The sequence below is a fragment of the Mchenga conophoros genome, linkage group LG11 (assembly GCF_057382185.1).
Source record: "Mchenga conophoros isolate Kocher_MC1m ecotype Shallow Benthic linkage group LG11, M_conophoros_male_GT1.1, whole genome shotgun sequence".
Lineage (NCBI taxonomy): Eukaryota > Metazoa > Chordata > Actinopteri > Cichliformes > Cichlidae > Mchenga > Mchenga conophoros.
Window position 1 is genome coordinate 15,163,378 of NC_140536.1, and position 20,647 is coordinate 15,184,024.

Here is a 20,647-nt window from a genome sequence, read left to right on the forward strand (position 1 = left end):
GCAGGCTGCACTATTTATTCGCTTTATGTCACTGGAATCCCTGTGAATTATTCAATTATTAATTATGAATTATTAAATCCACACACCCAGATCTGATATCTGCAGAAAATATGTGCAAAGTCTTGATTATTACTGCACAGCATCACAAGTTGTGTAAGCTAAAAGCTTACCAGCTGAGCCTTCTCTCACCTCCATGCTTACCCCAGAGATAAAACACAAACATACTAAATCTTTATTTTTGTCATTTTTTTGTGTGTGCCATTTTTGACAACTAAATGGATCAGCAAAATCAGCCACTAAAGGCAAAGTAAAGTGTTTAACAAAAAGAAAAACGGTGTATTGCATCCATGATTGACCTTTAAATCAAACATTTTCTTGATCTGTGGCTGTTTTTGGGGAAAAAGGACTTATGACTTAGTAGAGAATACAGAGCTAACATTTTCAATGTTAGAACGTTTCTAAAGTGTTAATATTCAGCCTTACCTTATTCAGCAGTTAATTCTTCCAAAACAGAAAATTATTTGGTCAAAAAAATATAGAAATTTAGAAAATATGTTTAGAGATAATGTAGTCTAAGCACAATGGAAAAGTGGATATAAAGATGCCAGACAGTGCCAATGACCGCTTTCTAACCAGAAGCAACTGAACTTTACTTCAACTAATCTCTCTTTTACTTATCATTTTTTAAAGGGACAAACTTACTTAACTAGTCACCCTCTAAACTGAGTGTCTCTAGTTGGATGAGTGTGCCGAGCTTGGTCAACGGAAGAGGTTACAGAATCATGAGAAGCACTACACAGAGTTGCTTGCAGAAGCTTGTTAGCTACAAACAATACAAAACTAGCTAACAAGCAACCTTTAGTTCATGCCAATCAGGAAACACAGCATGGCACGTTGTTCACACTGTCCTGAATAGCAAAGTGGCAGCTCTTTTAAAGCGGCTGCTGTGATTAGTGCTGTATTCCAGTTGAACCACTGCACCGGGGCAACTGTCCAGTCATTCGTGAGAGAACGCAGTGCAGGCCAGGAGGCAGGATGAGAGACAAGTCCAGGCACCAATCATTAACAGGGGCTTGCACATGCTAATAAGCATACAAAACAGACAGGGCTAATCACGCCAGATGAAGGAGCGAAGTGACCCATGGCTGTAACATGTGCTTTCACCAACACAAAAGGCAAAATTCTTCTGAAGAATCACCCACTCGGTTAACTACAAGTAAATACAAGCTGCTGTGAATGTCTGATGGGTCATAGTCATTTAAAGGCATTTACAGTGTACATTTATGCTTTTGGAAATGTTGCCTGATGATGACATCTGTTGCTGTCACCCTTGTTAGTTCTCATTCAACACCTCTCTCTTTTCTTAACTGCATTCTATTCTTTTTGCTCTAGCCACCAATTTCTTTTTCCTCCTTTCCACTTTGTTTCCCTAATCCCCCTCCAAACACACTCACACACAGCTACATATATACACATCCCTCGGCACTGTTGTTTTATTTTGACCTTTTGTGGAGCACAGCCTACAAAACAGATTTTCTGGTTTCGAGCCCAGTGGTGTTTTCCCTTTAAGCTGGATACAGAGATACAGTCGAATGGACAGACATGCAGAAAGATGAGACGGGATGTTCCCCTCAGATGTCAATTAATATTAAATAGCTATGTTTTTTCCTTATCCCACACCAAGCACACTCTCAAGTTTTCTCCAAAGCTTTTGAGCTTCAGTGTTTTCTCTACAACCCTAGCTCTATACACAAACTATCTTTTTGCTTACTTCTGTCATCTTCAAACTCTTTCTTTCAGTGTTTATGTCCATTCTTCTAAAATATCTTACTAACCATTTTCAGACATTTCTGCCTCTATTAGATAGCACACTGGTAACTGAGGCCATGGGTTAGAGTTGAACGCTGGCTGCTGCATTTAATCTTTGTGGGTTGCGCATGCTGTGAGATAAACTGGCATCCCACTAACCATTTAACTATTTAATGACTTTTTCTCTGTTTTTTACCTGAAGCTTTTAATGTGCAAAAAACAAAGCAAACAAACCATCACAGCTCTCCCCTCCACACTCTTTCATTGTTTTTCTCTGTTTTTTCTAGGCTAACTTGGCCGTGCAGGAGAATCGTCTGACCATAGCTAATGCGGACCTTCAGAAAGCTCAGGCTGAGCTAGACGCCAAGCAGGCAGAGCTTGATGTGGTACAGGGGGAATATGAGAAAGCAATGATGGAGAAACAGGTCAGCAACTTCATCAAAACACAACTGTAATTTAGTTCAGTACACAAAACCTGTGTGTTGCTCCTGATATAGGAATTTAATACCTTTTATCTTTTATTTGAAAGTGCAACAATTACTATAGGGGATAAACTGTGTTTATTATTTGTTACATGATATTTTTTCCCACGTTCTTCAAGAAAGCAAAATGTTTTTTGAGAATATCAATGTGGCACTGATGTAATAACAATATTATTATAAACTGCAGTATGTACAGTATGACAAATGTACCATAAGATCTGTGACAGCCTGGCTAAAAGGAAAAAAAGGACTGAACCTTAGTTACTGAAGTGACTGAGTAACACCGGTTAATCCTCTGTGGAGGTCTGTGAGAGCATCTGGTCTGTGTTTTCCCATGTTCAGTACACTTTGTGATGTGAAATGTAACATCTTAATGGAACAGCAAGTGAATCAAGACTCCCTGATTAAGAGACCAGGACGGGAACAGGTTATAATGTCATGATTAAGATGCAGAGACTGTTCATCTTCCAGGGCTAAAAGTGAGACTGAAAGGCTCGTTGCAAAGGCATTTGGTGTTGATGATGGACAGGAGTGGCTCCAAGTGAAGACCAAAGTCTCGATGTAAAACAGAAAGCAAGCTTTATTAGGAATGCAGTCGAAGTCCATAACTAAACAATAAAAGGCAAAAAACAGAAAAAGAACTGGAAATCTAGATGGCTCTCTGGATGAAGACTGGGAACACTAGGCTCATGGGAAGGAAACAGACATGCTTAAAAATATCATAGCTCAGTCATTAAGATACTGATGATCTAAACAGAATCTGATGGACTGTAATCAAGTGTTTAATTCAATTATGTTTAAAAGGCAAGTTAGATTTGCAGCATAATTTACCATGGTGATATAACTCGGTAAGAAGTAAACCACCTTCATAATACAAAAAACTCAGGGTTAGCCCTGAAAGTACCAGGATAAGATGAAATTCTGCTTCATAGCACAGGCCACATGCCTTTTTCAATATTTCCCCTTTATAAAGTGGTAAAATATATTTTTTTAAAAATGAGTCCTGGAAAGCAAAAGAAGACAGATAAAGTGAAGATAACATTAACAACAATAGCTTGGGGCAATACAAGCTTCCCAGGACGTGTTAATCTGTCTGCATTTGTATGCTTTGTTTGTAATCACAGATTTAACACCCAGCATTTTCTTTATTTTGCCCAAGTCACTGTGTTCCTGACACATCACACTACTTCTTCTCTCCTGTGACCTGTTGGAACAGCACCACCTCTCCTTTATAGTCCTCTTGATTTACAGAAGAAGCCCTCGGTTTTTCTCTCCTGCTTAACAAAGCACACACTTCAGCAGTGTGGAAGGGCACTGTGTCCCTCTCTGTCAAGCAAAAAAACCTAAAGTGTGGCTTGCGCATGCAGTGAGGGGCAGTTCGCTGGTGAGCAGCTGAGGGAAGAGGCAAATATTCTTAGATTCATGCGTACTAAGTTAGATAATGATGATGGGTATGTAATTCTGATGAACAGAGATGAGCTTTTAGGGGTTTAATCCACGAATGTGCAGATGGTGGAATAAGACTTGGATAGAGGCAGACACACTTGGACAGACACACAAGGCTAAATAGACACATCAACCTACTGACCTGTTTGCGGGCCCCTTTCCCATCAGACGCTGCTGGAGGATGCTGAGCGCTGCAGACACAAGATGCAGACAGCGTCCAGTCTCATCAGCGGTCTCGCTGGCGAGAAGGAGAGATGGACGGAACAGAGCAAAGAGTTTGCTGTCCAAACCAAACGGCTCGTGGGTGGGTTTCACAGCAGGTTTCAAAAACATAGAGTTAGCCTCTGCAACATAATAACAAATATCTATCATAATAATATGAAGTTCTTTGTGTGATATGGGAAATGTTCTGTGGATAAATAGTGTGCAGTGAAGTGAAAAATCTCTGTCTGATGATGCAGTTATACTTGGAGTTATAACCTTAATCTGTCATGTCGTTATTGTATGCTAATGTTTTTAATTTATCAGCGGGATGGTCGTGATGCTACTGTTTGACATGGAATTTCTTGCACTTTTAAAATTACCCCACTAATATTTAGGCATGTTCTCATTTCAGTGCATAGGCAGTGCCACATCTGATTAATATGTAACTGATACACTGATGTGTACTGATAAGTATGTACACGTAACAACGCTTGTTCCTGTTCCAGGTGATGTTCTTCTGGCCACAGCCTTTCTTTCTTACTCAGGACCTTTCAATCAGGAGTTTCGTAACCTTCTGCTGAACGACTGGCAGCGAGAGCTGAAGCAACGTTACATCCCGTTTGGTAACAACCTCAATCTGACTGAACTGCTCATTGATGCGCCCACAGTTAGTGAATGGAACCTTCAGGTCAGTGATCTATTTTGCTAATTAAAGATGTTTTTACATATTAATGCCACATGTAATGTAGCACAGCATTATATACCAGCTAGCCCAACCCAATATACCAGCTAGCCCAACCCAGTAACCCTACAAGCATCACTGCTGTTTAGTTTTCTGTCTTCATTTATGCTGGAAGCCATAGCAGAGCTGTATGTTTTAATTTTTTTCAGAAATCTCTCAGTCATAACATGGTATATCATGTTTAGACGGAAACTAGCGAGCTAACTTCCTGCTAACCTATAACTCTAATCTAACCTATAACTATAATCTTATAAATTCTGTTTTCATGGATGCCTGTATGTTAAACGTAATCGTTACACCTGGTAAATCAGCAACGCTGATCATTTTATTAAATGTGAAAGAATTTAGACAGTTAACTCTCTGTGATGTCGCACTGTTTGTTCGACTTTGGGACCTGTCCTGAAACTGACGGAGTTTTGGACCCAGATTGTTCCGCAAGGCTCTTGACTACGGTTGTCATAACGCTCTGACAATCAATTCTTCGTAGCTTACCAAAACATAGTTGTACTAAAACATGTTTTGACAGATTTTTGAGTGCTGTGTACCACATAAAATCGGCACAACCAGAATTCATACATAAGGCTCACTGTCGATTTTGAGAAAATTAAAGGATTTTATGTGCACCTTAAAATCCTGCGGAAAATAAGGTAATTAGGTTAATTAAAAATTAACTGATAGCGTCATTATTATTATTGTTGGTTGTAGTAACAGTAATGTAGTAGTTAGTAGTTGAAAGAAGTTTTGTGAATATATGGGAATCTAACTAGAATTGCTAACATTTTTGTTAGCTTAAGTTGTTTTAACGTTTGTGTAAATGTTAGTTTATGTTAACAGTCATATTTTTTTTTACCCCTCAGCAGTAAAAAGCTGATATGGTGTTGTTGTCAGTCTGCTGGGTCGCCAACCGGGTGGTGTGGACGCCCAGTTTGTAAATCAGATAACTTGAAAACCAGACAATTTAGGATTTTTAAACTGATACCATAGGTGCTACTAAAACGCTGATGGGTAGCACTGGTAGCTGCTAATATCTTTTATTTATCTTTAAACGAGGATCCCAGGAAACATTGATTGCTGGACCATTTATCATTGGTGGAGATACTGTTAAGCATCAAGATTGACCCTCACCATTTATTCATGTTGTGTCTTACAGGGTTTGCCAAATGATGACCTGTCCATTCACAATGGCATTATTGTAACCAAAGCTGCCCGCTTCCCCCTCCTTATTGACCCACAGACACAGGGAAAAATCTGGATCAAGAACAAAGAAGCCAAGAATGAGCTACAGGTTTGCAAAACTATCTTCTACAATTTCGTTTCAATGTCTGAAGCATATAAAAGTTAAATGAATGCATCCATTCATCCATCCGTCATGCAGCCTTTTGCATTATACCTAGTCTTCTTCACCAGTCCAAATGTCCTGTGCCCATTTTGATTTTTAGTGGCCTCTAATATCAGAATCAGAATCCTAGAGGAAATTGTGTGTTCACAGTTCCAAGTAAGAACAGTTACTACCAAGTTAAAGTACCAATGAAATAATACTAATTTAAAAATAGAACAAAACAGCTCTAATAAACGAAAATAGCTCCAATTATAAATATCCCAATATATTAGACAACACTGAATATAGACAAAGCTGAAATTGCAGTGCCCTTATATTCCTGTATAGGATGTGCAGATCATAAGTGTGTGCAACTACTGCAGTGTGTACTGGTGGTTTAGATTCATGAATTTTACAGAGAGAGAGCCACCGGCAGGAATTATTTCCTGTGTCATTCAGTGGTGCATTTGGGTAATCTCAGTCTCTCACTGAACGTGCTCCTGTGACTGGGTGGGAGGTATTGTCCAGCATTGTCCTTATCTTGGAAAACATCCTTCTCTCTGACACCACATTTAGAGAGTGCAGCTCCATCCCCACAATGTTACTGGCCTTGTGGATCATCATTGCTTGTTAGTAACTGTGGTCCTAAATTCTTTAATGCCCTTGGTCCTTCCTGCTATCCAGTATACAGAGCACAATGTCAAAACCCCCCACAAAAAAACTACCACCAATTCTGCAGACATAATAAGCTAAGCAAAAGTCGCTGACCCTGTTAGGGGCAATCTCTAAGCCGAGTGAATGCATTCTGAAATCCCATTATGAGCATCCTGGAGACACATTTCCTCCAGCGGTAGGTTTCAACCCTTTCTTCAGGTCACATCATTAGAAAAAGTTTATTTTTTTTTTTCTAAAAATGGCTCACTTGAAAAGTAATTCTTTGTTAGCTTGAACAGTCAGAATCCGCACATAGAGGCTGACCTTTGTAGCTTTGAAGGAAAAGTGAGGAAACCACACATGTGTCTCCTACTCCTGTTGGAGACAAATATTATTGCTGCTGTGGTCACATAGGAAGGTTATTGTATCGTACAGTAAAATCAGTATTTTTGTCTGTTTTGTAAAATCTTCTCACATTTAGCCCATTTATTTCATATCCTCAGGACAATATCAGGCTCTGTGGTGGTGGTCATCCAAACTGCACATTGAAATCAGACAATTACCATTTTAAAATGTGTTTTCTTGTCTGATCTCAGATCACCTCACTGAATCACAAGTACTTCAAGAACCACCTAGAGGACAGTTTGTCTCTTGGTCGACCCCTTTTGATTGAGGATGTGGGGGAGGAGTTGGACCCTGCGCTTGACAACATACTTGAGAAAAACTTCATCAAAACCGGCTCCACTTACAAGGTAACAACACAGAACGAAATAATCCTACTTAGATCCATGTGTTAGATTTTACTTTTAGTTAGAAGGGTATGAAATTGGCAGGCATGTTCAAAGACTAGTGGTCAGTATGATGAGACTTTGCCAGCTTCTCCTTGGCACGCCAGCTGTCACACCTGGACTGATAGAGCTTGATTAGCTCAGACAGAGAAAAACAAGCTCTCTCGCTGACACTGCACAGGTAGTGTCGACTAGAAGAGAGTTTTAAGTATGAGTATCATTGGCAGCCAGACCACATTTCCTAGATCATATTAATTCTTTTGAGACAGATTAAAATGTACTTGGTAAGTCTGGGAAAAGGGTTTACACTGTGCAGTGTACATTGTACTATTTCCTCCTTTATTTTGCTGTTTTTTATAGAAGGTCGGCATCATTAGATCTTGTCAAAAAGGCACAGTTGGTTCTCTTGACTCTGCTTTGGGTGTTCAGACAGTTTTGAAAGCTACATTAACAAAAAATACAATAAAATATAAAATTTTAAGACATACTCAGGGAAACAAACATTCAATATGTCACCACTTAGAACAAGGGCAAGTGTCGATACTTTAACAGACTTCTGTTGCATAATGAAACTTCCTTTTCTTTTTTATTTCCATAATTTTTGTTGATGCCAAACAAGTTAAATTCACCACATAAATCGAACTCAATCAGTTGTTAAAGTAACATCAAATTAAATACAGTACACAAAGTGCATTCGGTATCCTGTATTAGCTCACATTCTAATGCAAAGGAGTTCAGGCTGTGGAGCATTGAGCCAGTGCAGATGGGATGTTGGTTGATTTGAATGAATATTATTTTTTGGGGGGCGAAATAAACAAACTGGAGCTACCTGATGCTGTTGCGTGAGTTGTGGGTGTTTGGGGGCATGTTAGTAAAAAAACAAAAATAAAAAAATCAAATGATTTTACAGGATGAAGGCTGAAATTGCAGCATACTTTTGCAGAGTGCTTCCTGTTCCTGAGATGCGAAATGCACCGATTTTGACTCTATTGCAGCTTCAGTTTTATGTAATGTTGAAGATAATTGTAGTTGGGAAAATTGCAGATCACAGTTTGAGTGGTTTTGGTTTCATTAGCCTAAATGACGACCCCAAATTAAGCTTTGGAAGTAGACTCTGGGTACAACAGGACATTCATATGTTTTTAATGGAAAAAATGGTTTGCGCTTTTGGAGAAAAAACATTTATATTGTGCGCAAATGTCTTTTCTGTGTTGCTAATAAAGATTTGAACAATTCCAATTTCCTGAAAACACAAATGAGAACACTCTAAATTAATTCTGCACTTTTGGATGCTAAAAATATGAACTTTTAGCATCCAAATACACCCACATTAATTTCCAATGGAAAACCAGAACTCCAACCAGTAATTCCAACTCTGAGCTCTTTATTATGTTATTTGTAAGACTTAATATTCTAAACAATAACACACATACACCCTCTTGCAGGTGAAGCTTGGTGACAAAGAAGTGGATGTGATGAAGGGCTTCAGGTTGTATATGACCACCAAGCTGCCTAACCCGGCTTACACTCCTGAAATAAGTGCTCGCACCTCCATCATTGACTTCACTGTCACCATGAGAGGACTGGAGGACCAGCTGCTGGGCAGAGTCATCCTCACTGAAAAGCAGGTATACAAGTACTCAAAATGGTAGCCACTAAAGCCAGACGATACATAATTAAGGAACATATTTAAATTAGGTTAGCATAATGTACTATTAGACTGTACCCCTGCATTAATACTGCTTATGTGCATCCTTGTAGAACCTGAAATAAATCTTGAACAACATTTAAATGCAGACTCTCTACATCTTTCCCAATCTCATTTTCTCTGTACTGTGACATCAGAACGCCATTTGAATACAAACAATTGCAACCGCCCTGCTTTGGTCAAACACAGTGTGAGTGGGGAATAAAAGTAACCCAGAAATAGTGCTCACGTGTATCGGTACCAAGCATACGCACAAAGACACAGACAAGTGACGTCAGTCTCACTGGGGAATAGATTAGTGAATTATAAATGCACCAAATGCAGGACTCATTGATTGTCACTCTGAAAAGGCTGGTCCTGTTACAGAAAAGCAATTTTCCCTCTGCTGATAGCTGGTCATGAAATGAAAGATTTATTCCAGATGGGAAGAGGCTTGTTACTGTATCTGTGTACTAAATTTGGATTTAATCAAATAAGAGCTAAAACTACTACCTCAGCTGTAAGCCCTGCTTCTTGTCTTTACAATTTGTGCAGTTTTCACAAACCCAACATCACTGTTGAATCGTTTCTTTTTACTTTCAGTCAAACTTCAATTCTACGCACAGCTTTCAGCTCCAGTATGACTTACATCTGTCTTTGTAAGCTATTGAAATCATTCATATGCAGTAATAGAAAGGGTATGAATACTAATTCTGTCCTCTCAGACCCACTGGTTTCAAACCAGCCTGCTGTCTTGACCATAATAATTCTCATAGTAAAAGTAAAATTATAGGAAATGTAAAAAAAAAAGCATTTTCATAAATATTTGTGTATTCATATTATATTATATTATATTACATTATATGTAAAGAGCATTTATCATTGATAACAACCTGCTGTGATAGTGTCCAACACAGCAGTTCTTAGGAAAATATGCTTGTAATCTACAATCAAAATAGCAATCTAATTGATTTAAAACACACCTGCCACTTAGAAGTTTTTTTTATACCCGCTTAAAGGCAGTCAGTTTAATGGGATGTGGATAGTCGGCCTACTTATGAGCCACCATTAAATTTGACTTAGATAACAAGACAAATTTTGTTTTAGTTTAATCTCTCGCACTCTCAAAACAAAATATCACAATTATTGTCTCTCATACTCTAAAAGGGATTTAGCATGCTGGTCAAATTTATGCTCCCAGCAGGCAAGACTGTGGTGTAAATTTTGATAAGACCTGCTTTCCCCAGTGCAGAAATAACACTTTTGGACACTTAGAAGAGGTAAGCTGGAGTCATTTGCTGGGGCTTACTTAGGACTACGGAGAAAAGGGCGACAACATAGCTTTACAGGTCTTATCATCACCCTGAGGCTATCTCTCCTCTAGGGGCGTTTTTATTCTTCATAAGGATTCTGCTCATCTGTTCATTTAGATAAGGTATTTATTAATTTTTTTTGCCAAAATCTCAGCTTCTTGACCTTCACCCGGCTGCAGATATTAGTAAGAATAATATAGACAGCTACCAGAGGCCACCATGATAGACAGGCACCGGAGAAGAGTCTAAAGCCACAGACAGAATCAACTCATCAGAGCAATGCAGAATCAAAGACCTTTGATTTTAATGACAGGCTTTCTCTAGCACCATCCTGCAGCTATATCTGCTCATGTGGTTGTGTTTTCTTTGCTTTTATGACACCAGGAATTGGAGAAGGAGAGGACAGACCTCTTGGAAGATGTGACATCTAACAAGAGAAAGATGAAGGAACTAGAAGACAGTCTTCTCTACCGACTGACAAGCACACAGGCAAGAAACCGCAATGTGTCAGAAATGTTCTTTTTAGAAATGGTTAACTACATTGCCACCAGTGAGAAAATGTTTTATTCATTTGCATGGGTGAGGTTGGGGCCAAGTTTTGTGCATTCTCGTTTTTTAATTAAAACTAGAAATAGTTTGCAGCCTTCTTTTTCTCTTTTGCTTTATAAGATATAAATTGTGAAAAATAATCGTTTTTTAAAAAAAAAAAAATTGTTTGTGTGTTTTTTAGGGTTCCTTGGTTGATGATGAGAGTCTGATTCTTGTCCTTAGCAACACGAAGTGTACGGCTGAAGAAGTCACTCAGAAGTTACAGATTGCCGCAGAGACTGAGATCCAGATCAACGCAGCCAGAGAGGAGTACCGGCCAGGTAAGTGAAAATGAAAATGATTTAAAAACAAAGTTCCCTCTTTTTTTGTGTGTTTTTCTAAGTAAGCCTGCAAAGTGTCAGTCAGCCTTCAGTTACACAAATGTGAGACATATTGGTTTTAATTTAAAAAATACAGGCTACAGTTAGTGGGGATAGGTTAATTGGTTAATCCAAATTGCCCATAGGTGTGAATGTGCGAGTGAATGTGAGTGCGAATGGTTGTCTGTCTCTGTGTGTTGGCCCTGCGACAGACTGGCGATCTGTCCAGGGTGTACCCCGCCTTTCGCCCTATGACAGCTGGGATAGGCTCCAGCGCCCCCCGCGACCCTGAACAGGATAAGCGGACGCGAATGGATGGATGGATGGAGGCTACAGTTAACAGAACATTCTTTCAAAAACCTGTTTAAAAATGTCCTCATGAACGATATTACTTGTTTTGTTGGAGTTTGTGCTTTTGTGTTTCCCTGTGTGATTCCAGTGGCCACCAGGGGCAGCATCCTGTACTTCCTGATTACAGAGATGAGTATGGTGAATGTCATGTATCAGACGTCTCTTAGACAGTTCCTGGGACTTTTTGACCTTTCTCTGGCCAGGTGAGGATACGCTGATATTTACCATTTCCTGCTTAATGAATTGGTTTGCCCATAGTAATTTGTTGTGTGTTTATATGTATATTGGAAAGTCTTTGCAAACTTCAAATCAAGGAACTATTGTGCATTTAAACCACCATACCTTTCTAATGTAAAAACCTGCAAGTTATTACTTCATGAAGTTGTGCAATCATTACTAGTAGTTTATATTTGATTTTAGAGAAGTTCTCACTCTTACTACTGGCAAGTATAATTTTATGACATAGCAACAGAATCTTCAAGTTGCTATGTTATTTAGAAGACCTGTTTATTTCCCTGAAAAGGTCTTCTAAAAGCCCTATCACAAGTAAACGGATCGCCAACATCATAGAGTTCATGACCTTTGAAGTTTATAAGTACGCAGCACGGGGCCTGTATGAGGACCACAAGTTTCTTTTCACTTTGCTGATGACGCTGAAGATAGACATGCAGAGCAACAAGGTCAAACACGAGGAGTTCCTCACACTCATCAAAGGTAAGAGGCAGATGCAAACACTGAAGGTTTTGTTTGTACGGGTAAATTGTTGTTTTTGTGAGCACATGCAACCATGGGTTAGTTTGAATATTTGGAACGTTTCAGTGGGGTCATAACTCATGTTGATTACTGGCATTTAGATGTGCATAAGTATTCTTTATTTATTAGGTATTTAACTGCATATTACAAATATAAAGAATAGAATTTTCGTTACATGAAATAACATCAAACAATGCAACAATATTTCTATGATCTACTAAAATACGCCAAATGAAATCTATTCAGTAACGCAGGAAAACAAATAAAAGATAAAAATGCTAAGACCCAAAATTATGAGTTTCAACACATCTGCTCTGAGCTATGAAAAAACATGGCTTGTATTGACAAAGATTCTTAGTACTAAGAATTTAACAACATCCCACCGTTGCAACAAGTGAGTTTGGGAAATTTCTTCACTCCTAGATATTCCACCATCAGCTAAACTACAAAGTGTTAGACCATGTAAAGTTACAGGGCGGGATCACTGAATACTGAGACACATAGTGCATGAAGGCTGCCAGTGCTGTGCTGACTCACAAATTGTCCAGAACCAAAGATTCTACAGCTAACGAATAGATCATTTAGCTAACAACACTCTACTTCCTGTTTGATCGATCACATGGTTGTAAACATGATTATGATATTTCTTACGGCTTGTTAGAATGAACAGACAGATTTTCTGAAACATATTCATCTGGACAAAAACTGTTTTTCCCTACTTTTTCTTAAGATTTATTTTAAAACACCATTTTGAAATAAAAATGAAAATACAAGGGTTTCTGTAAAGCTATCATTCACATCAAAACAGCCTGAAGGTTTGTTAAAATTGCCATCTGTTTCTGCTGTTTGTTATTCTTTTCTTTAACCATATTTATTGTTTATTTCAAGGAGTAGACAGGTTTTAAACCTCATGACAGAAACTATGCAGAATTTGAACATATTGACACTGTAGCAGTTCACTGAATATGATATGGAGTGCTCCTCACTGTGGGGATAAAACCCAGCAATGGCAACTGGCAGAACCAGAACAGCCACAGTCTGGTGCACGCACGCAGCTTCACCATCTGTCAGCTCCGGCCTGATAAACAACAAATTACAATTCTGATGACTTTTTCTGTGTTTTTGAAGATTGGGTTTACATTTTTACATTTGTTATGTATTTTGGGAGTTTAAAATTGAATTTTTTGCATTGGATCCTCCAGTTATACTTGCAGGTGTCTATATCTGTAATTGTTCATGTTCATATTATTCAGGAGGTGCATCCTTGGATCTGAAGGCTTGCCCCCAGAAACCAGCTAAATGGATCCTTGACATGACCTGGCTAAATCTTGTAGAGCTCAGCAAACTTTGGCAGTTCGCTGATATACTGGATCAGGTACAACATACACTTGATCAATTTAGACATGCCTTGACAGCTGTATGATAGTGTCCTTTAGCCTACAGAAAATCTACCCACTTGGACTTTTATCTTTTAAGTCTTCAGATAGCAGTTCTAATCTATCACATACACACCTGCACACTCACACACTCACATACACAGCAGTTGTCTCAAGGTGCTTATTAAATACTTTTCACAGCTCTTCTTTGCTCTAGTAAGCATGTCAATATCAGTCTCATCATGGCTCACTTCATTTCCCTCTTGTACATAGACACACACTCATCATGATGGACTGTCACTCACACTTAAATACACACACCCTTGTGGATGAATGACAGCACTGTGGTCCCCGTGGAGTCAAAACTCAGTGCTCTGTGAAATGAGCTTAGTTGGAGAAACTTCCAGTCAAATACTTTTGGCTGAGCGTGTGTGTGTGTGTGTGTGTGTGTGTGTGTGTGTGTGTGTGTGTGTGTGTGTGTTAAGTAGCAGCAGGTAGCTTTTTGACTGCAGTAAGTAGTCGTTAAAGGGCATACTCTTTTTCAAGATTACACACATGCCTAAATATGAGCAATATTTTAAAGGTACATTTTTATTGAGATTTAGAAGCAGGGCTTGCTTTATCCCTTTGAAGTGACTTGATTTCTTAAAGAAACTAGTTGTTAAGATGTTGTTAATACAGCTTTATTAGGAAACCTGCCTAATTTTTTCTAATTTTGTTCGATTACACACAGTTATCCATGGCATTGCTGTTGTTACAAAAGATAAAAACATGCGTGTTTAAGGTGATTTATGATTCTGACTTGACCACCATATGTGTCGGTGCCTGAAGTTTTTGCAATGGTGATAGTTTATAATTTGGGCCTAAATAAGCAGTTTTCCAAGAACAACATCCACCCACAGGTGGGGAACGTTTTTGCTAGATGTTATTGGATTAGCCCTGGACTGAAGCTGGACTGGTTGAGGTCCCCCTGGATGTTGTAGCTGTGTAGCAAATTAAAGTGAAACGCTCTGGATTAGAGAGGTGGTGAAAAAAAAAAAGACAAGGAGGAGGTGGTGGACTTTCTAACTGTTCTGCTTTTAGCAAAGTGACATTGAAGTTGGCTTTGTGTATTTCTTCATAAGATACACACCAATGGTATAAGCGAATGGGCTAGTTTTCTTGCAGTATTATTGTGACGACAGGTCTGACTTTCGATGTTATTCAGAAGTTTAAGTTATTCAACAGAAGTTTTGAGGTTTAGTCAAGCATTTAGTGATGATGTTTGAAAATGTTCAGTTATCTTCTTCTACGTCTTGACTTTGTACACACTTCCTTTTCATCGCTGTAGCCAGGGTGATACTACAATTTTAATTATAATTTATTTGTCACTATTAACAGGATACATAACACAGGCTTTTAAGGTTTCTGTCATTAAATTACTTCTTAAATTCCTTGCTTGATCTAAGTGTCTCATCTAATTATAGACCATATTGCAACCATCTTATTTCAAAAAATTATCCACTTCCTCTGTTTTAAGATAAATAAAACGTTCCTTTTTTATAAAGCCTATAGTTAGCAATAAAAATAAACCTTAATTAAAATCAAATTGAATTGGATTAAACTGAATTTTTGCTTCCTTTATGTTTTTGTTCCAAGAAAAAAAATGGAAAACTGCCTATTTCACCTGTTATGTAAAAGTGAGCCTTTAGAAGAGTAACACTTGCCCTCAGTCTCAAATTATCGAATCTCCGATAAATTTGGAGCAAAAACAGTCTTTACTTGTTAATGTGTTAAGTGAATTTCAGTCTGGCATTAGAACGGGGCACAGTACAATTACTACTGCTTCAGAAATGATCTTGTGGATTGAACTGTAGACAGTAATTTGGGCTGCCAAAAAGGGCATCTAAGAACTAAGTCATGTTTTGCTTGGGGATCAAATACTTATTTCTCACAATGATAGGTGAATCAATTTGTAACTTTTATGTAATGTGTTTCTTCTGGATTTTTGGTTGATGTTCTGTCTTTCTAAATTGAAATGAAACAACCATTAAAAATAGAGACTGTTTTTCATTTCATTGGAAGTGAAACTTACAAATTGGCAACTTACAAATTCAGCAGGGGATCAAATAATTGGTCCCTCCACTATGTATGTGTTACCTTATGACTGACTGCTAAACTGTCTTGGGTATATCCTCAATTTTTTTTTTCTAAATTTGATCCTAAAGTATGTGAGAGTTTAAAGCTATATTGATGAGCTGTATCCACTGTTATACAGTTAAAAGGTTATTGCCGTGCCATTGCCATGCCACTTCTGCTAGTCTAGTTTCCTTTGTGCTTCGTTGTGATAAACATAACAATATTAGCACAATCTGTTGGCATATTTTGTGCTATCACACATGCAGATCGCATCTTGGAAGCACATGGTGTTTACAGCAGTGTCAATTCATGGCCTCCTGTTATTGCATAATCATCTAGTTAGGTCACGCATTACATGTTGTGTCTGTCTGTGCTCGTTATAAAATGAAGTGCCATAAATAAGACTTCTTCCATGCATGAGACCTCAGCTATATTGTCATGAATTGCTGTGTGAAGCAGGCAGGATAGGACAGAAATGCAGACTCACACTCAGAACAGCTTTATTGCTGGACGCCAGGAATACAAAACTTATTAAACTGGGAATACACATGAACTACACAGGCAGGCAGAGCACACAGCGGGGAAATGAGGGAGATCACGACACAGGACAGAGGGAGACGCAGACATAAATACACACCAGGGCAAACGAGGGAACAAACTACTGGAGGGGACCCAGCCGAACGTGATCTAACTAACGAGACACGGGGACACAAAACTGAACATGATGCACACCAGACAGAAGACTATCAAAGTAAACCAGGAATCACTAAGACAGAGACCAAGTCACACAACTTGACACGGGAGCTGGGAGGAAAGAAAATTCAGGGAGGTGAGACGGACCAGGGAGATAACGGGAGGAGACAACGAGGGGGACACGGAAACAGTTAAGGGAGACGAGACACAGAGAGAGAGCGAGGGAGTGCACATAGTCAAACAGGGTACATTTCATCCTTCTTTTGTCTTTTTTTGTTGTTACTTATTAGCTTTCTTTTGTTGGCCACTTTGAAGATCACTTTGTGTCTAAATATGTTTGAAGTGTTCACAGTATTCTTTTATCTTTTCTGCAGATTTTGATGTGCTGTAATGCAGTTCAAGTTTTGCCCTGTTTTATATTTGTTTCCCACGTCAGAGCTTTTTGTCACAGATAAGTCTTCTTACAGATAAGTCGTAACGAGAAACAGTGGAAGGCTTGGTTTGACAAGGAGGCCCCAGAAGAGGAAGTAGTCCCAAACTCCTATGACCAGTCTCTTGACTGTTTTAGACGGCTGCTCCTCATACGCTGCTGGTGTCCTGACAGGACCATCGCACAAGTAAGGAGAGACATGTTTATGCATGGCTATAGAGGACAGATACAATGATTAAATTCAGTTTTCTTTATATAATGCCAATTCAAAACAAAAAGTTCCTTGGAACATTAATATTGTAATAACTGTTATAAGTTCCCCTGTGAACAAGCCTTTGGTGACGGTGCTCCAGAATTAATGATCGGGTCCTTGGCAGAAGCTGGTTTAGGTTCAGAAAGGGAGGCCATCTACTGCGACTGGTGAGGGGTAAAGAGGAGAGAGAAAAGGAGAACATAGAGAGACCAAGGACAAAACATAAACTACAGGAGTGAGAAGGGAAATATTAACAGTATGAATATCGCAGTGTAAACTTTAAAAGCATCAGAAGAGTCTAACCAGCCTATAGCAGCATAGGATGGCTAAGGGTCACCCAATCCATTTTCTTTAATTAGAAAGCCAAACATTGGTTGTCTGGTCTGTTTTTTGGTCATGCTTTTGCCTACTTTATAATATACAACACAACAAGTAGAACAGGCAATGTAAATCTACTTTTCTCATTTCTATCATAGTGCATTTTCAATAGTATACTGTAGACTGCAATTAAAATTAATAATTACCACTAAAGAAAGAGAAAAGGCTTAAAGTTGCTAATCTGAGAGTTAATGGCTTAAAGCTTGGGAAGCGATACCTCCTGACTTAAAAATACAGCTACATAAATGAGACACGGACCACAAAACAAGAATGTATAATCTCTTAATCTTCACTGAAAGCTGCTTGGTCAAAGCTCTTCTTGAGATAAGAAGCAGCTTGTGTAACTTGTTGTTATACAGCTTTCACCCTCCAGCCTGCTGTGCCTGAATATTTACAGTGGCTAAAAGATATTCAGTTTTACTGATGGATAACTTTCTGGCCCACTGAAGACAAGCCTGGAGTCCAATTTATTTAGTTAAACTCACAGTCCAGTCCACAGTTGCCCTAGCCTTAAGGGTAAAAAGAGTTAGCCAGTAAAGAAAATGCTTTGAAGAATTATCTCAGTTCTCAGCTTTCTAGAAAGTAAATTTATTCCAATATATACTATTGGACTACTTTGCTCAACTCTTTGCATTACAAAGCATTTAAAAAATTACATCTGCTTTGCATCATATTCTTTCCTTTAGGCCCGTAAATACATAATGGACGCAGTAGGGGAGAAATACACTGAAGGGGTGATTCTTGATTTAGAGAAGATGTGGGAGGAGTCGGACCCACGAACACCTCTCATCTGCTTCCTTTCAATGGGCTCAGATCCAACTGACTCCATTATAGCACTCGGGAAGAAGCTGAAAATCGAGACCCGTTATGTATCCATGGGTCAAGGACAAGAGGTCCACGCACGCAAGCTTCTGCAGCAAACTATGGCTAATGTGAGTGGTGAGATATTACTGCTGTTTTAGCAATACAGATGTTCTGTCTCTAAAAATGTGGTTTGGAATTTATAGAAATTATTTAGGGTTTTCTTGAACTCCTCATTTATAGTCTTCGTCATGGATGATAGGCATACTACTGTGTTTGTCCCCAGGGTGGCTGGGCCTTACTCCAGAATTGCCACCTGGGTTTGGACTTCATGGATGAGCTCATGGACACTGTGACAGAGACAGACTTTGTCAACAACAGCTTCCGCCTTTGGATGACCACTGAGGTCCACAGACACTTTCCTATCACACTTCTCCAGATGTCCATCAAGTTCACCAATGAACCACCACAGGGCCTCAAGGCAGGGCTTAAGAGGACATATGGCGGTAGGTTTGGCTCACTTAAGCTCACATTAAAGAAGTCCAGAAATACTAGCCAGTTTAATAGATCCAATTTATCTATGTGATAAAGAAAGAGGACCTAAGAGAATGAAATATATTCCAATATTGATGTGTACATTTGGAGATGCAGATATACAAAACACCTCTACTTCGTGATATCCATGATAGGAATAAGTAAGTGAATAAAAAGATGGAAATGTGGGAGAAACACCTGTTTGATGCTATATTTATTGTTTTTTGTTTTTTACCCATGTTACCCAAGGTTAGTAAAATTTTAAACAAGTCTGAGTTATCTAGTCTGTGTTTTGGTCCAAAACAAGGGTGAAGAAAGAAAAGAATCTTTAAAATGTAGAAACCAGCTGTCTTTTCCTGGCTCAGATGACATGGTTCCTGGAGGGGAATTGAGATCGTATCTACAGCTTGAATTTTTTTTTATTTTTTTATAGAAAACAAGCAGAAAAAAAAAACAAAGCAACATACTAAACACAACACCATCGCATTAATCTAGCTAAGTGTAAACAGCAGTAAATACTAAATATTCAATGTTGTTGTGCAGCACGCAGGACAGATGTGCGTCGAAGTAGCAGCCAAGAAAGGTGTAATTTGGGTCTACGAGCAGTGAACACCCGTGTGCATACCTGTGTGGATCCGCGCGCTTGCATTCCAAAGGTTTCTCCATGTAATGATCTGCTAGGGAATTCTGATTTCGATTAGTAATTGCAGTTTGGTATTATATCAGAAAGAAGGTATTATTTTGACTGACATATTCAGTTCACTATCTTTTCTCCCACATTTACGCAACAAATCCTAACTGTTCGCTAAAAAGGAAATCTGTGTGTGCATGTTTGTGCAATGCTTGGTTTTAGAAGTAACTGACTTTATTCAGTTATGGATTATTTCAATACATTTCTGTAGATGTTACACTTAGCCTCCTTTTGGGCATGCAGTACATCTTTTTGACCTGCATGTCCCTGACCAGGTATAAACCAGGACCTTTTGGATGTCAGTAACATGGCGCAGTGGAGGCCGATGCTGTATGCAGTAGCCTTTCTTCACAGCACAGTTCAGGAGAGAAGGAAATATGGCCCCCTGGGATGGAATATTCCCTATGAGTTCAACCAGGCTGATTTTAATGCCACTGTCCAGTTTGTTCAAAACCATCTTGATGACATGGATATTAAGAAGGTAGGTAGAGTAATGCTTATTATTCTGTGTGATTAGGACTCTTGACCATAAAAAAATGTTAAAAGGGTTGAGATTTAAAGAAAGGATATTGTAAATACTTATCAACAACAGCCATCTGCTGGGAGTTTTAGAGCTTTCTGACTGTGTATGTATTCAGTCTGCTCACAAATTATATTGCACATTCATGAAAATTTTTTTTGTCATCCTTTATCACTGTTTTATCATCTCCTTAGGGTGTGTCCTGGAACACAGTTCGATACATGATTGGAGAGATTCAATACGGTGGTCGTGTGACCGACGACTATGACAAGCGCCTCCTCAACACCTTTGCCAAGGTGTGGTTCAGTGAGGAAATGTTTGGACCTGCATTTAGCTTCTACAAGGGCTACAGCATCCCAAAGTGCTCCAGTGTTGACCAGTATCTAACATACATTCAG

At 38.8% G+C, this 20,647-nt stretch overlaps 1 protein-coding gene across 1 annotated transcript in view; it reads left to right on the forward strand.

Annotated features, from left to right (window-relative positions):
• The window catches only part of dnah5 (dynein, axonemal, heavy chain 5), an 88,470-nt gene that overhangs the window by 51,978 nt on the left and 15,845 nt on the right, over positions 1-20,647 (forward strand). The window contains exons 61-76 of the mRNA XM_085291103.1: positions 2,097-2,234; positions 3,906-4,041; positions 4,448-4,629; positions 5,834-5,968; positions 7,252-7,407; positions 8,889-9,071; positions 10,828-10,932; positions 11,174-11,312; positions 11,791-11,905; positions 12,226-12,416; positions 13,709-13,830; positions 17,110-17,259; positions 18,390-18,635; positions 18,791-19,010; positions 20,005-20,210; positions 20,444-20,647. Coding sequence (XP_085147229.1) covers positions 2,097-2,234; positions 3,906-4,041; positions 4,448-4,629; positions 5,834-5,968; positions 7,252-7,407; positions 8,889-9,071; positions 10,828-10,932; positions 11,174-11,312; positions 11,791-11,905; positions 12,226-12,416; positions 13,709-13,830; positions 17,110-17,259; positions 18,390-18,635; positions 18,791-19,010; positions 20,005-20,210; positions 20,444-20,647 — 2,628 coding nt within the window. The remainder of the gene's footprint in view (positions 1-2,096; positions 2,235-3,905; positions 4,042-4,447; positions 4,630-5,833; positions 5,969-7,251; positions 7,408-8,888; positions 9,072-10,827; positions 10,933-11,173; positions 11,313-11,790; positions 11,906-12,225; positions 12,417-13,708; positions 13,831-17,109; positions 17,260-18,389; positions 18,636-18,790; positions 19,011-20,004; positions 20,211-20,443) is intronic.